The following is a 19,454-nucleotide window of genomic DNA, read 5'->3' on the forward strand; positions in this document are numbered from 1 at the left end:
ATATCATGTGCTCAATTGAAACAGAAAAAGATTAAGAGTCAGATTCTCTGATGCATTCCTGCCCCTCAAAACTGCTCTGATAGTGCGAAAACCCTGGAAAATAGTGGCATGTGGCCAGCTGACCCAGCTCTTGTTCCACCTCACCACTTAATCCCAATGATTTAGGTAAGGGCATAGAGAGTACACTTATAAAGTTCACGGACAATACCAGGAGCTTTGAAAGATAGGATTAATATTCAAAATGATCTGGACAAACTGGAGAAATGACCTGAAGTAAATAGGATGAAATTCAATTATGACATATGCAAAGTATCCCACTTAGGAAGAAACCTTCAGCTGCACACGTACAAAACGGGAAATGACTGCCTAGGAAGCAGTACTGCAGAAAGGGATTGGGGGCTCACAGTGAATCACAAGCTAAATATGAGTCAAGCGTGTAACACTGTTGCAAAAAAAGCAAACATCATTCTGGGATGTACTAGCAGGAGTGTTGTAAGCAAGACACAAGAAGTAATTCTTCCGCTTTACTCAGGCCTCAGCTGGAGTATTGTGTCCAGTTCTGGGCGCCACGTTTCAGGAAAGATGTGGACAAATGGGTGAAAGTCCAGAGAAGAGCAACAAAAATGATTAAAGGCCTAGAAAACATGACCTATGAGGGAATATTAAAAAAATAAGACCGAGAGGGGACATAACAGTTTTCAAGCACATAAAAGGTTGTTACAACGAGGAGGGAGATCAATTGTTTTCCTTAACTTCTGAGGACAAGACAAAATGGGCTTCAACTGCAGCAAGGACAGTTTGGTTGGACATTAGAAAAAGCTTCCTAACTGTCAGGATGATTAACTACTGGAATAAATTGCCTAGGGAGATTGTGGAATCTCTGTCATTGGAAATTTTTAAGAGCAGGTTAGACAAACACCTGTTAGGAATGGTCTAGATCGGGAGTTCTCAACCCTTATCTTTCTGAGCCCCCGCCCCCATGCTATATGAATTCCAGGGCCCCGGGGGGGGGGGGGGAGAGTGAGTGGGGGGGGGAACCTTAGGGCTCATGGCTTCAGCCAAAGTGGGAGGGGGGCCTCAGAGCTCCGAACCTCAGCCACCGGGCAAGAGGTGATGGGGCTGTGGGGAGGAGCTGAGAGCTTCAGTCCCGTGGGGTGCTGGGGATGGAGGGGGATCTCAGGGCTCCAACCTCACAGGGTGACGGGGCTGGGGGGAGGTAAGGCTTCTGCCCTGCAGGGTGCTAGGACTCTGGGCTTTAGACTCACAGGGGCACCAGGGCTCTGGGCTTCAGCCCCATGGCTGTGCTCCCACCTTCAGCCCCACAGGGATGCCAGGGCTCAGGGCTTCAGCCCCACATTTCTGGCTTCAGACCCATGGGGGGTGCTGGGCTTGGAATGTTAGCTCTGGGGGCAGGGAGAGGCACTGAGGCTCAGGGTACCCTGTGGCTCCACTCCTGGTTTCAGCCCCATGGGGTGCCAGGGCTTGGAGTGCCGGGCTTCAGCCGTGGGGCCCTATGGCCCCCTGAAAGCAGCTCAGTTGAGAACCACTGGTCTAGATAATACTTAGTCCTCTCATGAGTTCAGGGGACTGGACTAGATGACCTCTCAAGGTCCCTTCCAGTCCTGCAATTCTATGATTGTAGCAGGCGGTCAGGGAGAATGTTAGAGGCATAGCGCTCTGGCTATCCTTAGCTGGATTACAGTTTTTTGGGGACCACTGCAAGCTGACAAAGGTTGGCACAATTGTCAGGATGCTCTAATTTGGGTTAGAGCTTCAGCCAGCACAGAGCCACCCAATGAATCAAGGAGCTGCAAAGAAATACCCAATAGCCTCCTCCCACCGTTGTGCTAGGTTTCTCCTTGGCAGATCCATAATTTTTGGAACTGCTACCTTGCAAATTCAGCATAGACTCAGAGTAAAGCTAGGTACTGTGCACATCATCACCAATAAAACAGGTTTTGCAGGGCTAATTTGGTCCTCGGTGACACCTGTGTGACTCCATTGTCTTCAACAGGCCTGCACAGGGATAATGATTGGAATTTAGTAAACAATTCAACTGATGGACAAGATCAAATAGATACAGCAACCTCTTAGATGTGTTGGCTCTTCCAAGTCTATCAGTAGCAAAAAGTAGTAAAAACATGTTTTAAATCACCACTATCAGCAGATAAAACACTGAATGCACACAGATAGGATATGTCTGGAGAAAGTAGGGGCTGTTTTCCCATAATTACTTGTCATTTTACAAGAACTTCTGGGTTACTGAAAAAAAAGAAAGTGAACCTCATCATTTTTGGGGTTTTTTTTAATACACATATCCCTATGACCTTTGAATTTAACCAAACAAACCTTGGACTATCAAACTAGGAAGAGTGCTGGTTGGTAAGGAGAGATTTCTGACTCTTTAATTAAAAACTCAGAGTTAATCTGGTATTGTTCAGGACAATATGGTGTTAACATTGAAGTTTAATGCTGCCATTTAAAATCTCACTTCATTGCTGATCATTTCAGAAGAAACATCAAGCTACTCTGATTCTGTGGACTAAGTTTGGGATTGTGGTCAGCACTTATATAGAGCACCATCATTTTCTCCCTCAAGAATCTGACTCCCAATTATTTTTCATTGCTTTAACTGGAGTCCCTCAGGCTTCTTGTCTTTTCAGGTCATGAGTGCTTATCAGAAAGCTGATGACACAGTCAAAATGATGTATATCAACTAGTAGAAAGAGTACTCCAGTATTTTTATTTTAAAATTGAAGGACTGTGATATTACCACACAGTACTGATACATCATCAACAGAATAAGAAAAAGACGGTCCCAGGAAAAATAAATCAAACACTAGAATCTCAAACTTGGTTACTGAGGGTTTATATCCTCCCCTCCTCACCAAACACAATAATAAAAGGACAAAACAGGACACACACGGAGAACTGAAAAATTACTCACCATTTCCTGAGATGCATATTTAGGATCTTCAGGATCAACTGACCAATAGCAGAAATCAAAGCCAAAAGCCACAATCTTCTCTCTTGTGTCCCACAGGCCCTCAAGCCTATTGTCTACCTGAATAGGGGGGAAGATAGAGAGAGCACTTGAATTTGAGGATTACCAAAGAGCATAATTTAAAAACTTTGTCCAGGATATACTTTTCCCCCTCTCACAACACAAATATTCATGGCTCCAAGTTCATGCTGTTTTCGTTTTCTTGCACAAAAGTCAAAGAAAAAATATGGATGGATCCATCACAAAGCTGCTAGTAAAACTTTCACTGAGCAGTTCATTCACCACTTCTCTCCTACTTCAAAAAAAGTACAATGCACTTAAGCGTTTTCCATTCAACGATTTCCAAGCATTTTACAAGCATTACTGAGTTAATCCTCACAACGTCCGTTTTAGGTGGGAAAGCATTATCCCCATTTTACAGATGGAGAAACCAAATCCCAGAGGTTAAATGACTATGTTTATGGTAGAGCCAGAAATACGAACCACACCTCCCAACTCCTAGTATTACGCTTTAATCACAAGCCTATCTACTCTCCTTCTTTACCTTGCTGTATTAACAGTTTATCAGTTCTCCTCCTTCAGTGTGTTATGGATTATGAAGTGCCCAGAGCAAATCCTGAGTTTTGATTAACCAGTAATCACAACCAAACCCTCCAGACATAGCATAGGCTGGAGCTACTACTTTTTGTTACTGAAGTATTTCATTTAGGATATATGTCTTCACTAAAAATGTAGCTTGGGTGACTGGCATTCAGGTCTAAGCACCTAGCCTAGCCCACGTTTGAGTAGCCACACTGCAAAGCCGTACCCGAATTACTACCACCTCACGAGTGCTACACTCATCTGTATGTGTCATTAGGATTTGGAGGGGCATATCCCATGGCTCTTTTGGGCTGCAGTAAGCTGAGCTTCTCTACAATTCTTTCATATTAAGTTGTAGAAGAACTTGTCTGCCCCTTCCAGGCACACATGGGGAATTCTGGGAAGGCAGTGGAGGGCTATCAACTTTTGAGTGGTTTAGCTTAGAGTCCTCACTACAAAGTTTTAATCTATACCCACAGACATGCCAATTAGCCCAGGTTGAAAGCACCACTAAATACAGGTGAGAAGTTTGTGTGTGGAGAGGAAGTGAGTTGGGGCAAGGCTAACCTGCAGTGAAGACATACCCAATATTGGTCTGTACAGTTTTAGTTTAAACAGCCATCAGTTAATCAGAATAAAATTTCCCTGTGCTACTTTATAATGTACATCATTTCTAAAAATATATAAATACATACTGTGGCAGAGCTCCAACCTTGTCCCCTTGGGTCCCGTGCTTCCAGGTGGTTTATGCTAGCTTCAGAGGCTCACTGCAACCCTCCACATAGCCCTTCTCTCTCTAGGGCCAGGGATACAGTCTACTGAGCCCTTTTCATCATAAGCCAGCAATGGAGGTTGGTGACAGAATTTCCACAGTTTCTGTTGCTCCTATGGCCTTATGCCAAAACAGTTTAGCCTCCTATCCTGACAGAAGCCTGTTTTCTCCTCCCAGGAGGTGTTTCTGTAGTGGTGGGTTGGGGGGGAACCCGGGTCCGCTCTCTATTCCGGCCCAGGGACCCTAATGGTAGCAGCTGTTGGCAGCCAACCTTTTACTGCCACAGTTGCTACATTTCCCTGGGACACTTCCCCACAGCCCTCCTGCTTCTCCCTTACCTTAGGGCTCCCTTACCAATGACTTGAGGGTGTCTTCATTAACCAGCCCTTCAGCCACACTTTCTCTCCTCTGGCTCCCTAACTCCTCTCTGCCTGACTGGAGTGAGCCCTTTTATATTATCAGAGGGGCCTTAATTAGAGTCAGGTGGTCACATTAGCTTAATGGCCTCACCTGACTCTTTGCAGGTTAATTGGAGTCAGGTGTTCTCATTAGCCTGGAGCAGCCCCTGCTCTGGTCAGTCAGGGAACAGAAAACTGTTAATCCAGTAGCCAGTATATCTGCCTTCTGTTACTCTTCTGTACCCAACTGGCCTGGGTCTATCACAATACATATTTTAACCTTGTTCATGGTTTCAGCTTTCATCTCTGATTGTAAGAAGTCTGATGCTATACATTAAATTAATCTGTGCAAAGAATGGAATAACCCCTACTGGAATTTTTAAATCTGTTTTTAAACACACTTCCCTCCCCTTGCGAGAGTTTGGAGGTGGGGTCAGTCTCTTGATATTAGAAAAAGCTGTTTAAAGGATTTTGTAAAGTTTCATTAAGAGTCAATGACACTACTCCTGTGAATGAGGACTGCAGAATCAGGTGTAATATTGATGACTGTAAACTCTTAAGGGCAGGAGCTTGTCTTTTTATTTGAGCTGTGAAGTGCCATGTATGCCTATGGCTTTGTAAAAATAATCATTTTCATAAAAGGTGACTCAAGAAGTTACCGAAATCAAACAGATCTTGCTACACAAGTCATTGTTTGATTCCAAACAAGATGTTTCTGTTTGCACCAAGCAAGTGCGCAAGGAACTTTCCAAAAACCCACACACTTCCTCTTCCCAAATCAAAGGAGGAAATCTTGAGTCACACATGAGCCAGAAATAGGTGGGTTCATATGTAACACTGACATTAGCAACAACAGAATTAGCAATCTTGACATCTGGCAATAGCATAAGTAGAAAAGAAAATAGTTAAATTCACTATTAATTGGAACACTAAATTTCCCATTAACAAGCCACTATTGCTGAAAAATGGTGATAACACTTAGCTACCTTTAAGATCTATGAATGAAAAGCACTGTAAATGCTAAGTATTTTCATAATTTATGGAGATTACTGGGGAAATTGTTATACAAGACCATCTAAAAGAGCCTCTTTGCTAACAGCAGTTTTGCTGCTGTGTGTGGCGGGGAAGAGACACCGTACATTTATCCTTAGATGAAAAAGGACATCAGGTATGGAGAAACCCACATGATTCTAAATTAGTCATGTTGAATTAACTCCAGCTGATGTTTCCTTTGGCTAGTGTTAAAATGTAAGCTAGTCTATTGATCAGTTAATTCAAAAGGATTATCTTCAATGAATGAGGTTTATTCAGAAGCCTTATAAGTGCTGTAACCCAAAAGAGAGCTCTCCACTGTTTTCTGCAGTGGCTGATTGTGGCTAACTAGGAGCCCTGACCGCCTATTGCAACAAGATAAAATGAATACTTTATCTCTGAAAATTCAGTTTTATAATCAAAGTGACAGGCTACCTATTAACATAAAGGTTTCAGCTACACAGTTTGTGCACTGGTATAAAACTATTTTCATTAGGGGTACATTGGGTTTTGGGGTTTTTTCAAATCTAAGTTATTATACTGGTACAACCCTAGTGTGGAAATGGTTATGCTGCTGTATAGGTGCCTTATATACCTATAGCTTATTCTCTTCTTGTACAAAAATAGCTTGCTGGCATATATAAAGCACTTTTATACTGATAACTGTATCCACATTGGGGGTTGTACCACTTTAACATACTGGTATATTTACAAGCAGTGAAACTTTGGTATGTAGACAAGGCAATGTCTCTCCCTTCATAAAACTTAGTCTGAAATACCAAACAAAATATAAGCAGGTCAGCTCTTATGGCTCCAGAATTCCCTGCCAGACTTCTGGTAAGGAAGACCCTCCATCCCTCTGTTCCTAAGCAAAGTACTTCTTTCATGGCTCTCTCTCAAAATCTCAGTCTAACTAGGTTCAGTTGCATATCTGAAGCCTACAGATTGCTTCTTCCTAGTTACTATCATTTCAGGGAGGGACTCCCAGATGGGCCTGATAAATCCGAGCAGTGAACCTAGACTTGGTTGATCCCCAGATCCCCACAACACTATCCTGATTGTCAGAGACTCCCCCAAGAAGGCAAAAGGGGCAGAAGGCATAATGGCTGGGGAGAAAAGGGACCATTGGAACAACCCACTACACAACTGAGGCAGGTGGTGAGGAAGCTCCCATTTTTCTTGCATGCTTCAGAAAGGGCTGAGCACCTGCACGCTGCACATCCGTCCTCTTTCAGTTGTTTCAAAGTTGGGCACACAAACACTCTAGTCACTTCTGGAAATCCTGGCCGACTAGCTTAACCTGACTGCTGTGATATTACCTGTCTGATCTGTAGCATATTTTCTGCCTTCAAAAGATATTCTTCTCAAATCACCAGATAATTCTGTATCAGAGAAGTTGTTTACATGGACTACTATGAGTGTACATGCTAAGCTTTAAGGCTATTTTTGCCTTTTCTCTGACACACAAAAATGCACACAACATATATACAGAAAACCTCTCTAAAATGACCTAATACTAAATATACTGATTGTTAACTATGCTGTAGCCTAGCTGAGCATTATAACCTGCTAAGTTTTTCGTCCATTTTATTATCTATCTGTGCTCTAGGCTTATTCCAGAGGAATCCTTTCACTAAGACTCTAAACTTGCAACACACACTTCAGGTCCTTCTTGAAGACAGAACTGTAAGGAGACTCTGGAATATGTTTGACGCATATAACCATCAGTAAAACAATTAAAATGGAAAAACTACCAAGAACACCTGGTTTCAGAGTAGCAGCCGTGTTAGTCTGTATTCGCAAAAAGAAAAGGAGGACTTGTGGCACCTTAGAGACTAACCAATTTATTAGAGCATAAGCTTTCGTGAGCTACAGCTCACTTCCTCAGATGCATATCGTGGAAACTGCAGCAGGCTTTATATATACACAGAGAATATGAAACAATACCTATTCCCACCCCACTGTCCTGCTGGTAATAGCTTATCTAAAGTGATTTCCAGCACAAATCCAGGTTTTCTCACCCTCCACCCCCCCACACAAATTCACTCTCCTGCTGGTGATAGCCCATCCAAAGTGACAACTCTTTACACAATGTGCATGACAATCAAGCTGGGCTATTTCCTGCATAAATCCAGGTTCTCACATCCCCCCCACCCCCATACACACACAAACTCACTCTCCTGCTGGTAATAGCTCATCCAAACTGACCACTCTTCAAGTTAAAATCCAAGTTAAACCAGAACATCTGGGGGGGGGGGTAAGAAAAAACAAGAGGAAACAGGCTACCTTGCATAATGACTTAGCCACTCCAAGTCTCTATGCAAAAAGAAAAGGAGGACTTGTGGCACCTTAGAGACTAACCAATTTATTAGACAAAAAGAAAAGGAGGACTTGTGGCACCTTAGAGACTAACCAATTTATTAGAGACTTGGAGTGGCTAAGTCATTATGCAAGGTAGCCTGTTTCCTCTTGTTTTTTCCTACCCCCCCACCCCAGATGTTCTGGTTTAACTTGGATTTTAACTTGAAGAGTGGTCAGTTTGGATGAGCTATTACCAGCAGGAGAGTGAGTTTGTGTGTGTATGGGGGTGGGGGGGATGTGAGAACCTGGATTTATGCAGGAAATAGCCCAGCTTGATTGTCATGCACATTGTGTAAAGAGTTGTCACTTTGGATGGGCTATCACCAGCAGGAGAGTGAATTTGTGTGGGGGGGTGGAGGGTGAGAAAACCTGGATTTGTGCTGGAAATCACTTTAGATAAGCTATTACCAGCAGGACAGTGGGGTGGGAATAGGTATTGTTTCATATTCTCTGTGTATATATAAAGCCTGCTGCAGTTTCCACGATATGCATCTGAGGAAGTGAGCTGTAGCTCACGAAAGCTTATGCTCTAATAAATTGGTTAGTCTCTAAGGTGCCACAAGTCCTCCTTTTCTTTTTTCAAGAACACCTGGTCTCTGCAAACTCCTCAACATTTGTGCCATCTTATTGTGACCTCCTATTTGCTCTGTCTGTACATTTACTTTAATTACCTTATGAAATTACCAGTATAATTTCTCACCTATTTTCAAATAGGCATGACGAAGGGAACCAAATCTTCATAAGGTACCAGAAACTCTATTGTTGAAACAAATGTTAGGCTACTGACATTAGCTCAATTTGCTTTAGTTCTAGGACCCTGTGTCCCTAGGTAAGTAGACCAGGAAATCTTAATTTGACTTTATTTTAGAGGGTAGAAGAGCAATGGTTATTCAAAGATTTAAATTAGAATTACAGTCCTACCGTCTTTTGCTATGTCAGTTTTAGGTGCAAAGCTTTAAAGTGCTGAAAAAGGAAATACTTCCATAGGTCCCTAGGCCCTAATCCTGCAAACTGTTCCACATGGGGAGAGCCCTGCACCTGCACAGAGCCAAACTGATTCAAGGTTGGCCCATATGGAGCAATTTACAGAATTGGGGCCATAATATTTATACATGATAAAGAAAGGAAATGTGCAGCAGGTGAGCAGTTACTTCCCCCTCTGGCATCTCTCGCATTGCTGAGCACTATCAATTGCTATCCTAACAGGATAGAGCCCAGATTAGCAGCCAGAACAAGAGGGTAAAAGGCGTAAGTCCATTCATCTCATCTGTGCCAAGCTTCCTCTTAAGAAATTTAAAATACTAATTCTCTTGAACAAGTCTTCTAATATAATTGGGCTGACAATGCAGATATAAACAAAAAAGCAAACAAGCAAGCAAGAAAACATGAGTCCTTTAGAATTCCCACAGTTATCTAGATTATTCTACATTTCATTCATTTGCCTTTTGAAGAGGAAAGAGCATGGAAACACAGACTTTGGTCCCATTTTACTAATTTACTGAGTAGCTTAGCAGCATTAAAAGCCTCAGTGTCTGAAACACAGCTCTGGTTCTCATGTCCCATGCAGGTAGCCTCCAAGAATCCCAAAAGGAAAGGAAGGAGGGTGCAGTAAATCAATTCTCAGTGTTCCTAGTCACCCATCAAAGCCTTAACTGTGGCTGAATACATTTTGTTCAATTTCACACATTAGTTGCAATCACATCTCACTGCAAATGGTGGGAGAAAAAAAGAGAAAAGGAAAGAGAAAGTTATCCAGACGTTTGGGATTTTGTGATTATCTTACTGTTACTAACAATTTACTGACAGGCTTGAACGATGGTATGCAGCCACAGTACTGAGGCTTTGATAGATACAGAAAACAGAAAGTAAGAGAAGCACAGCTAGATGTTCTTTATCTTACAAAAACACAGATGTTCATGGCAATTCTAAAACGCCATATCTGTGCCAATTAAAGATTCTTTCTTAATATTTCCTTCCTTTCCTGTAATATAATATTACAGCTATACATTCCCACAGAATTTCATAATTATTCTACAACCATCAGAGTTTAAGAAGCAGAAGAAAAAACAAACAAACTTACCTTTATGTTTCTGACTTTTGCCACTTTTTCATCAACTTCTACAACTATTCTTCCCCCTTCTGCATTCTCTCTGGAAACAGATAAAAAAATTCAGTTAAAATATGAAAAAGACTAAAGATTTGTATTAAATATTAGATTTATGGGCTTGCACTACTATAATTAAGAGCAACTTGTATGATTAATTCTAACACAGACAGACAATCCAGCTTATAAAAACTCCCTCATGGCAGCAAGAAATTATTGTAGCTTTGTAGTCTAGTGTCTTTACAGTCAGAAAAAGTAGCAAAGAGCACCAGACTCATGAAAAAGTTTCAGCACAAGTCTTAAAAACCACAACTAAGGAAATAAGTATTTTAAACTGTTTGGAATTTAGATCAGATGTTCTTATAAAAGCTGAGCCAACTGTACTTTGAGAGAGATATTGCGCTATGTTTTATTTTTACCGTACAATCCCAAATTGACGGCGATGTCCAAAAGGTCATTTACATTACATTTCAGGACTTTTTTTGTCTCACGGGTTAGAATGCTTCATCAGGGATAAACAGTTTAAATTGCTAGGGGTCAAACACGGCTGTTTGATACTCAAGGAAAACTCCCATTCACTTCAATGGGAGTTGTGTTCACGTACATCCAACTTCTGCCATCCTTAAGTTACTACTACTGTAGAATTGAAAAGGTTGGGGGGGTTAGAGCGAAATCACCATTTCTGTGCACCTAGTAGGATTTCTCATTGAAGCCAAGGAGGTTCTTCTCATGTTGGTTCACAGTTCAGAGGGAGGGTATTGGGGAGCCGTGGGTGGGGAGGAGAAATGGCCCACCTTGATTATCATACACATTGTAAGTAGAGTGATCACTTTAGATAAGCTATTACCAACAGGAGAGTGGGTTTGTTTGAAGGGGGGAGGGGAACCTGGATTTGTGCTGGAAATGGCCCACCTTGATTATCATACACATTGTAAGGAGAGTGATCACTTTCGATAAGCTATTACCAACGGGAGAGCGGGGTGGGGGGAGAGAAAACCTATTGTAGTGATAAACACCCATTTTTTCATGATTTGTGTGTATAAAAACAAACATCTTCTGTATTTTCCACAGTATGCATCCGATGAAGTGAGCTGTAGCTCACGAAAGCTTATGCTCAAATAAATTGGTTAGTCTCTAAGGTGCCACAAGTACTCCTTTTCTTTTTACCTCTACTCAAAAGATGTTCAGCCGTCTCCAGAGAACTATGCTAAGACTCAAGCCGTTTTACCCTATTAACCAGCTATTCACCTAAATAATATGCCACTTGGAAACAACATCCAATAACAGGCAATAATTTGAGAACTGTGGAAGGACACAGGAACAGAAAGGCTAAATGCTACTTATTTGTTCCCAGCTCTGTTTAAGATATGGTTGTTGGGTTTCTAGCAGTCTTAAGGACTATAAGAACAAAGTTTGTTTAATGAAGGCCAACGGACCTGGCAGACAAAAATTAAAAACAGACCCAGAAATGAGGGGGTGTGACAGGGACATTCAGTTCTCCTGCATTCTGCCTCTAAGGGCTGTGTGGGGCACTTCAATCTTATCCTCCTGGCACCCCCTGCAGGTTGTTGACTTCACTAGGCAGGTCTTTAGTGGCTCAGCCCTCCAGCCCAGTCACATAGTCAACTATTAACCCCTTCCAGGGTTAACGAAGGTTCAAAGAAGAGCAGAGCTCCAGTAAAAAAATGTCAACCCCCCTGGAGTTTTTAATAGATTGTTGAGGGCAGCATGGGGGCTCCGGGAGATTCTCTATGAGAATTTATGCCCTGACGAGGAGTAACGTGTGCCCTCGTTAGCGTCTTCAGCCCTGTCTCTGGGCCCTTTGAATCTAGACCGTCTCAGGCTTTTAAACAAGCTGCACCCCCTTTCTGGGGTGGGTTACAGTTCTCAGGTCCTCTCTCCCACAGCTGTAAGTGCAGCCTGTCACACACCGGTGGCCAGAGCAGAACCCCTACTTTGCCATCTAGCCTCAGTCACAAACTGAGCTGCTCGCAGGCCCTGCAGATCCTTTTATCTGAGCCTGTTAGGCTCTAATTGGCTGCTTCTAAGCAGCCTCTCTAGGCAGGCCTGGAGACCCCGCCTTTGCTGTTCCTTTCCTGGGGCAGGGTGTGGTAGGACCACAGGGCATCCACGAGGAGGCCCATGAAGGACCTGGTACGCCTCATCACAGTGAGGAGGACAGAAAAGCTACACAAACTATGCTTAGAGCAGGAGCCCCTCAGTTTCTTTCTGTGTGTTTATACTGTGCCCAGGACTACAGGACCCTAATCCTGACTGGGAACTGCTGCAATATAAATATGTAATCAAAATAATAAGTGAAATTCACTGTTCCCATTCCACATGGGTTGTATATAGCCCTAAGAACAGACAAATTCTCTAGTAAGCTGGAACCCATGACATACTCTCCCATACCAAAGCAACACTGTTTAGGTAAAGCAGAAGTGATAATTTTACTCTTTCCAAATAAAGATTCTTCAAACTACAGTAAAATATAAGAAAACAAAGAAAAAAGGACGAAGGAGAAAATTCAAAACGAAAGCAGACTGCATAAAGATTGCATACATAAAGTAGTGCCTTTCATTGGTGGGTAATTATCCCCTTTCCACAGATGAAGAAACTGAAGTACAAATGCGTTAAGCAATCTTGTCCAAAGTTACATGGCAAGTCATTTGCAATCAGGAACAGAACTCAAGTTCTTTTAACTCTAAATCCTCTTCTCTACCCACCACACAGTCTAATCCTATAAACATTTGCCAGATGATATGCTTCTATTTAGGCATAAGCTGAGGAACATTGGTAAAGGAAGCATGGCTTATAGCTGAAGTATGGGAGGAACAAGCAAGAGATCTGTGTCACAACCTTAGACAAATCATTTCACTTCTCTATGCCTCAGTTTTTTCTCTTATCTATAAACTGAGACATAACACACAAGGATATTGCAACTCAATGTTTGTAAAGACTTTTCTGATCGTTGGAGGAAAGGTACTACATGGAAGTACAAAATACTATTAATATAAGAGTTTCTAACAAATTTTTAAAACATTCTTTATATTTGCACATTAAGGGCCATAGTCTATCTATTCTCATGCAGGTTTCAGAGTAGCAGCCGTGTTAGTCTGTATTTGCAAAAAGAAAAGGAGTACTTGTGGCACCTTAGAGACTAACAAATCTATTTGAGCATAAGCTTTCATGAGATTTTCAATGAAGTGAGCTGTAGCTCACGAAAGCTTATGCTCAAATAGATTTGTTAGTCTCTAAGGTGCCACAGGTACTCCTATTCTTGTGCAGTAATTCAGGGAAGTGATAGTTGGGGGCACAGGGAACCTCCCACACTTTGCAAACCAAACATCAGAAACCTGCACCTTATGCTCTCTGAGCACAAGACAATGTGGGGAAGACAAGCATCACACAGCATCAGAGACACTAGAAATCCCAGCGAGGGAAGCAAGGGGCTCACATCACTTTCTTACCAACCATTCACTAGCCCAGTTCATCCTCTTTAAAAGGTGCAACAGTTGCAGTGACTGCACATGCTCCCCCAGCACTCTGTCGAAGGAAAGCCTCTGGGAACTGTTGCAGGGCCCTTCTAACACAGATATAGCCTATGAAAATCATCTTCCAGCACCAAGTGTAAGTATTGGGAGACAAACTGAAAAAGAACAGCTCTCTCTATATTTTAGTTTACAGTTGATTTTTTTTAAAATCAGCTTAATGGGCAAAAAGTATTGTAGTTAATTTGATGGAGGGAAATAACTTTAAAAATATTTACAGAAGATTGCACTACAAAACAAAGTAACCTGAGTAGTAAGTGTGTGCTTGAGATCAGCGCTTTCAGTATCAACACACCATGTCAAATAAAACCATACAACATGGATATATTAGTTACAGTAAGAACTGTTTACATAAAACTCTGTGATTCAAGTCTAATTGCCATCTGTCAGACTAGGGGTGGGCAAACTACAGCCTGCAGGCCACATCTGGCTCATCAGACCTTCTAATCCGGTCCTCAGCACCTGCTCATCGGGGGTTTGCCCTGCTCCTTGCAGCTCCCAGGAAGCAGCTGGCATGATCCCAGCCCCCGGCTCCTAAGTAGTATGCAGAGGCATGGCCAATGGGAGCTGTGGGGGTGGCACCTGCCAACAGGGCAGCGCTTCTGTGTAGGAGCCAGAGGGGGGACATGCTTCCAGGAGCTGCTTGAGGTAAACGCCACCCTGAGCCTGCACCTCTGAGCCCCCACCCAGGTACCCCAATCCTCTACCCCAACCCTGATCCCCCTCCTGCCCTCTGAACCCCTCGATCCCAGCCCAGAGCCCCCTCTTGTACCCCAAACCCCTCATCCCCGGCCCCACCCGAGAGCCCGCACCCCCAGGCAAAGCCCTCACCATTCCCCGTGCCCCAACAACCTGTCCAATCCCTAATCCCCCTCCCACCCTCCAGAGCTCCCTCCTGCACCCCAAACTCCTCATCCTCAGCCCGACCCGAGCCCGTACACCCAGCCAGAATCTTCACACACACCCCGTGCCCCAAGAGCCTGCCCCATCCCTGATCCCCCTCCTGCCCTCCAAACCCCTTTGTCCCAGCCCAGAGCACCCTCTTGCACCCCAAACCCATCACCCCCAGCCCAACCCCAGAGCCCACACCCCCAGCCGGAGCCCTCACCCCCCTCCCTCACCCCCCAACCTCCTGCCCCAGCCTGGAGCAACCCCCTGCACCCTGAACTCATTTCTGGCCCCACCCCATAGCCCACACCCCCAAACAAAGCCCTCACCCCCTCTCATACCCCTACCCCCAATTTTGTGAGCATTCATGGCCCGCCATATAATTTCCATACCCTGATGTGGCCTTCAGGCCAAAGAGTTTGCCCACCCCTGTGCCAGACCAAACACCTGAATTTATTGATGCTGATAAGATCATAAGGTAAACATTTGCTTAACAAATCAGTAGGTAGAGTTCTGATAAGAAGATTCGGTGGGGGGGGGGGGCAAACCAAGACACACAGGGTCAAATTCTGCAGTAGTGTAAATGATAGCGTAAGTTAGCTAGAAAATAGCATAGTACTGTAACTTGCACTAGTCTGACATCCAGCACATGTGGAAAAGGGTTTATTTTACATACTGAGGACACAGAAAAGGGTGGGAGCAAGGCTAGAATAAGACACAGAGACTATAGGCTCATGTCTAAGCCTCCAGCTCCTACAGTTATGTAATTACATCAGACCCTCAGTTTTCATTAAAAAAAAAAAAAAAGTATCTAGCCTCATGGTAATGGAAAAAAGCTTGAAAATGTGAACTGAGCATAACCAATGCAGTGATGTCTCCCTGTGCCTGTAGAGAGCATGATATCATAATTTTGAGGGGTGAGCTACCCCTTCCATCCACATGGGGTGTGAACTCCAAAATCCACTGCTTTAGCAGTCCCACCAAAACCACCTCAGCAGAAGACTCTGCCGCAGGAGAGACATGCAGCAGGCCTTACTCACCCAACTACCCCAGCAGCTGGGATATATACAAAGAGCTTGTCTAAACAAATGCTTAGTTTGCAGAAGCTGGGGCATAAATCTACCCCGTACCACCTTGCTGCACACGAAGCGTCCATGTGGATCCTCCTGCCGCGCACTAAAAGTTCCATAGTGCACTTTGCTTTAAAATGGGAGTAGATTAAAGAGCATGAGGGCATGTTTAGTGTGCAGCAGCAGTGTCCACCCAGACGTGAAAAATTTCACACCCTGTGCAACATAAGCAAGCTGACCTAGAGACCACTGTAGACACCGCTAGGCTGATGGAGGAATTCTTCTGTTGACCTAGCAACTACCTCATTGATTTACTAATCCCTTCTGTCACTGTAGTCAGTGTCTATACTATAGCCTGCAGCTGTGCCACTGTAGTGTTTCTAGTACAGACATACCGTTAGTAGATGGCCAGCTAGTACAGGGTAGGTTTACACCCCAGCTTTCCACAAATGCATGGGTCATCACCCTTGTGATGCCCTTGTGGCCACACTCTTAGGCACCAACTACAGTGGAGCTAGCATGTCTGTCTACCTGTACTGGGACTTGCACCTCCCAGCTGCTGTGTAGACAGACCTCAGGGGTGAAAGAGGGGATCCCTGATGCCACACTTGCTGCTCAGGAGGGAAGCAAGGGACCTGCTGCTACCCCTATGCAGCAGAAAGGAGCCCCCAGGCTGATGGGGAGGTATGTCTTCACTGAATAGTTTACCTGAGTCTGGGCACCCATGTAAGCCAAGCCCACCTGGAAGCATCCACATTGCAGAGCTACCTGTTCTTGACTCATACCTGTATAGGTGCATCCACATGGTGCTGCAGTAGATGCTGGGATTTCTGAGGTGTGTCCCAGGCTTCTTAGCACCTCACTAACTTGAGCTAATAGGAATGGTTTTGGAGTGTATAGTGGGAGTACTTGTCTGTTCTTCCCAAATACCTGGGTGGAAGAGTTCTTAGCCCACCGACACATTTAACTGAGGCACTTCTGGCTCTGCACGCTCCTTCCTTCTGTAGGTTCCAAAGACTGCCAAGACAACAACCCAGCACAGGTTCTGGAACTGTTCCTGCTTTTGTTTGCACTGTTATTGCACCAGGATGCAGAGACAGCATATGGGACACTATGGAGGGAATTTCAGCTGTAGTTTGTGACACTCAGAAGGCAGCAGTGGGTCTTGGTAAGGAGGAGATCATGCAGGCTGGATGCTGACATGGCAGTGGGGAAGACAGGGGGATGCATGCTACAATTATTGCAGATTCCTTACATTCAAACTGGTGCTTCTGGTGCAGGACAACTAGCACAGCATGGTGGGACTCATCATACAGACCTGGGATGACCAGCAGTGGTTTCAGAACTTCCTGATGTGGAAGGGTTGGGGCTAGCTCCTCATACAGCATTCGTGGCCTTCCTCATGTGGACACACAAATGAGGGAGGCCATACCAGTCCAGAAGCTATTTGCTATTGCCATCTGGAAACTGGCGACACCAGATTGCTACAGGTCTGTAGCTACTCAGTTTGATGGTAGCAAGTTAACTGTCAGTACTGCAGTAGTAGTTGAGGTTTGTGAGGCAATGACTGCTTTGGTCTACCCCCAGGTGTTGAACATACCTACTATTGCCTGAAATAATAGTAGGATGACAGAGAATAGGGTTACCAAATTGCACTGGGACCACTGATGGCAGCCACTTGCCCATTGTTTGCCCACCATGAGGAGCACATGAATATGTCAATGGCAAAGGATACCACTCAAGCATTATGCAGGCCTTGGGTGACCATAAAGGCAAAGTTTACGATCACCAGCGTTGGATGCACCAGCAGGGTGCATGATATCGCGATGCTGAGACCATCTGGCATTTACTTATTTGGAGAGAATAAGGTCCCTTTCTGTTCAAACGACATGCTTATCAAAAGGATGTTTGTGCCCACTGTTATTTTAGGAAACCCAACTACTGCCCTGGTTCATGAAGCCCTAGTCTGGTATCAGAGAACCTGGCAGAAGGTTTAACCGCGCACTGAGCACTTGCAGGATGGTGACAGTGTGCACATTCGGCTGATGGCAAGACGGCATGGCCAACAAACCTGTTTGGATGCCAGTGTGCCCAGTGCCATTTGTATTATTGTGGTGTGCTGCACCCTGCACAACATCTGTGAGGCTAAAGGCGAGACCTTTCACCAGGATTCAATTCAAGACATTCCTGGTTTGCAGACTCAGTACAAGCAACCAGAAAGCATGCCTATCATCTCTGGAGTTGGGTCAAAATGAGCAGGAGAAATAAATATTATGGTATGAATTTCAGATTTAATTAATTAAAAAAATTAAGGGCACGTTTGGGGGGCTAAGATAATCAGACCAGGGGCCTGTTACCAGCATTGGTTTTAACACTACATCAGACCTGGGAAGCTTTGGAGGATGTTAATTGTTTGGAGATCTCTGATGAAAAACTTGTTCCCTCCAGTGACATAAGAACATAAGAATGGCCATACTGGGTCAGACCAAAGGTCCATGCAGCCCAGTATCCTGTCTACTGACAGTGGCCAACACCAGGTGCCCCAGAGGAAGTGAACCTAACAGGTAATGATCTAGTGATCTCTCTCCTGCCATCCATCTCCACCCTCTGACAAACCTGGTAGCTAATCAGCCTATCAATAGATGGAGAGAGCTGGTAAGCTACAGGAAACTCACCAACTGTCTTGAATATCTCATGTATGAAAAATTCTCAAGCATTTTGTATAGATGCAGATTTCAGATGCATCTTCCAAAATCATGTTTTTTGCTTTACTCATACCAGAAGGCATCCAGAACCCTGCCGTAATCCTCTGGCCAGCTAGCAGCATGCTAGGATGGCATCTTCTCTCACTGTGCAGCTGAGCTGCACCGAGCAGTGCAAAAGGGTCCAGGCCATGTGAAATGACGAGTTAAACACCAACCAGGTTTATATAAAGCAGTAGGAGGGTAGCTGTGACACAGGCCCATTGGTGCCAGCTGGCAAAGGGGTCACTGTTCCTCACAAGTAACTCCTGTCTTAGACCTGACAAAAACTCACTATACCTTATTAGTCACTAACACTTTAATGATATTTATCAATGAAAGGTAGCACATGATGTCTCTACTGAAAGCTTGTAATTTATAAATACTCATAATTATTGCGAGATGCATGTAAGGGTAATATTTAAGGAATAACAATTATATTGAAAGCTTTGCCTTATGGTCTTGGAATAAAAGTTAATTACCAAGGAATCAATGATGGTCCATTCAAGCAGGAAGGCATTGTCATCCCTACCTCTTTAACCAGAGATGTAATACAAGGTTCAATTGGATTATCCTGGCCCCATCCCAGAACAAGCAATAGGAAAATATACAGACAAATTAGAGTATTGGGCCAAAAGAAATCTGATGAGGTTCAACAAGGACAAGTGCAGAGTCCTGCACTTAGGACGGAAGAATCCCATGCACCGCTACAGATTAGGGACCGAATGGCTAGGCAACAGTTCTGCAGAAAAGGACCTAGGGGTTACAGTGGACAAGAAGCTGGATATGAGTCAACAGTGTGCCTTTGTTTTTTTGGGCTGTATAAGTAGGGGCATTGCCAGCAGATCAAGGGACATGATTGCTCCCCTCCACTGACATTGGTGAGGCCTCACCTGGAGTACTGTGTCCAGTTTTGGGCCCCACACTACAAGAAGGATGTGGAAAAATTGG

At 44.0% G+C, this 19,454-nt stretch overlaps 1 protein-coding gene across 5 annotated transcripts in view; it reads right to left on the reverse strand.

Annotated features, from left to right (window-relative positions):
* Positions 1–19,454, reverse strand: part of STARD9 (StAR related lipid transfer domain containing 9) — a 244,368-nt gene that overhangs the window by 208,270 nt on the left and 16,644 nt on the right. For all 5 annotated transcript variants that reach the window (XR_012159442.1, XM_073348593.1, XM_073348592.1 and 2 more), the window contains exons 2-3: positions 10,230–10,299; positions 2,948–3,064 (exon numbers count right to left, since the gene is read on the reverse strand). Coding sequence is in view for 4 of the 5 variants with exons in the window: in XM_073348593.1 (XP_073204694.1) it covers positions 2,948–3,064; positions 10,230–10,299 (187 nt within the window). In the remaining variant the exon portion in view is untranslated. The remainder of the gene's footprint in view (positions 1–2,947; positions 3,065–10,229; positions 10,300–19,454) is intronic.

This window comes from Lepidochelys kempii, chromosome 6 (genome assembly GCF_965140265.1).
Source record: "Lepidochelys kempii isolate rLepKem1 chromosome 6, rLepKem1.hap2, whole genome shotgun sequence".
NCBI classification, from domain to species: domain Eukaryota; kingdom Metazoa; phylum Chordata; order Testudines; family Cheloniidae; genus Lepidochelys; species Lepidochelys kempii.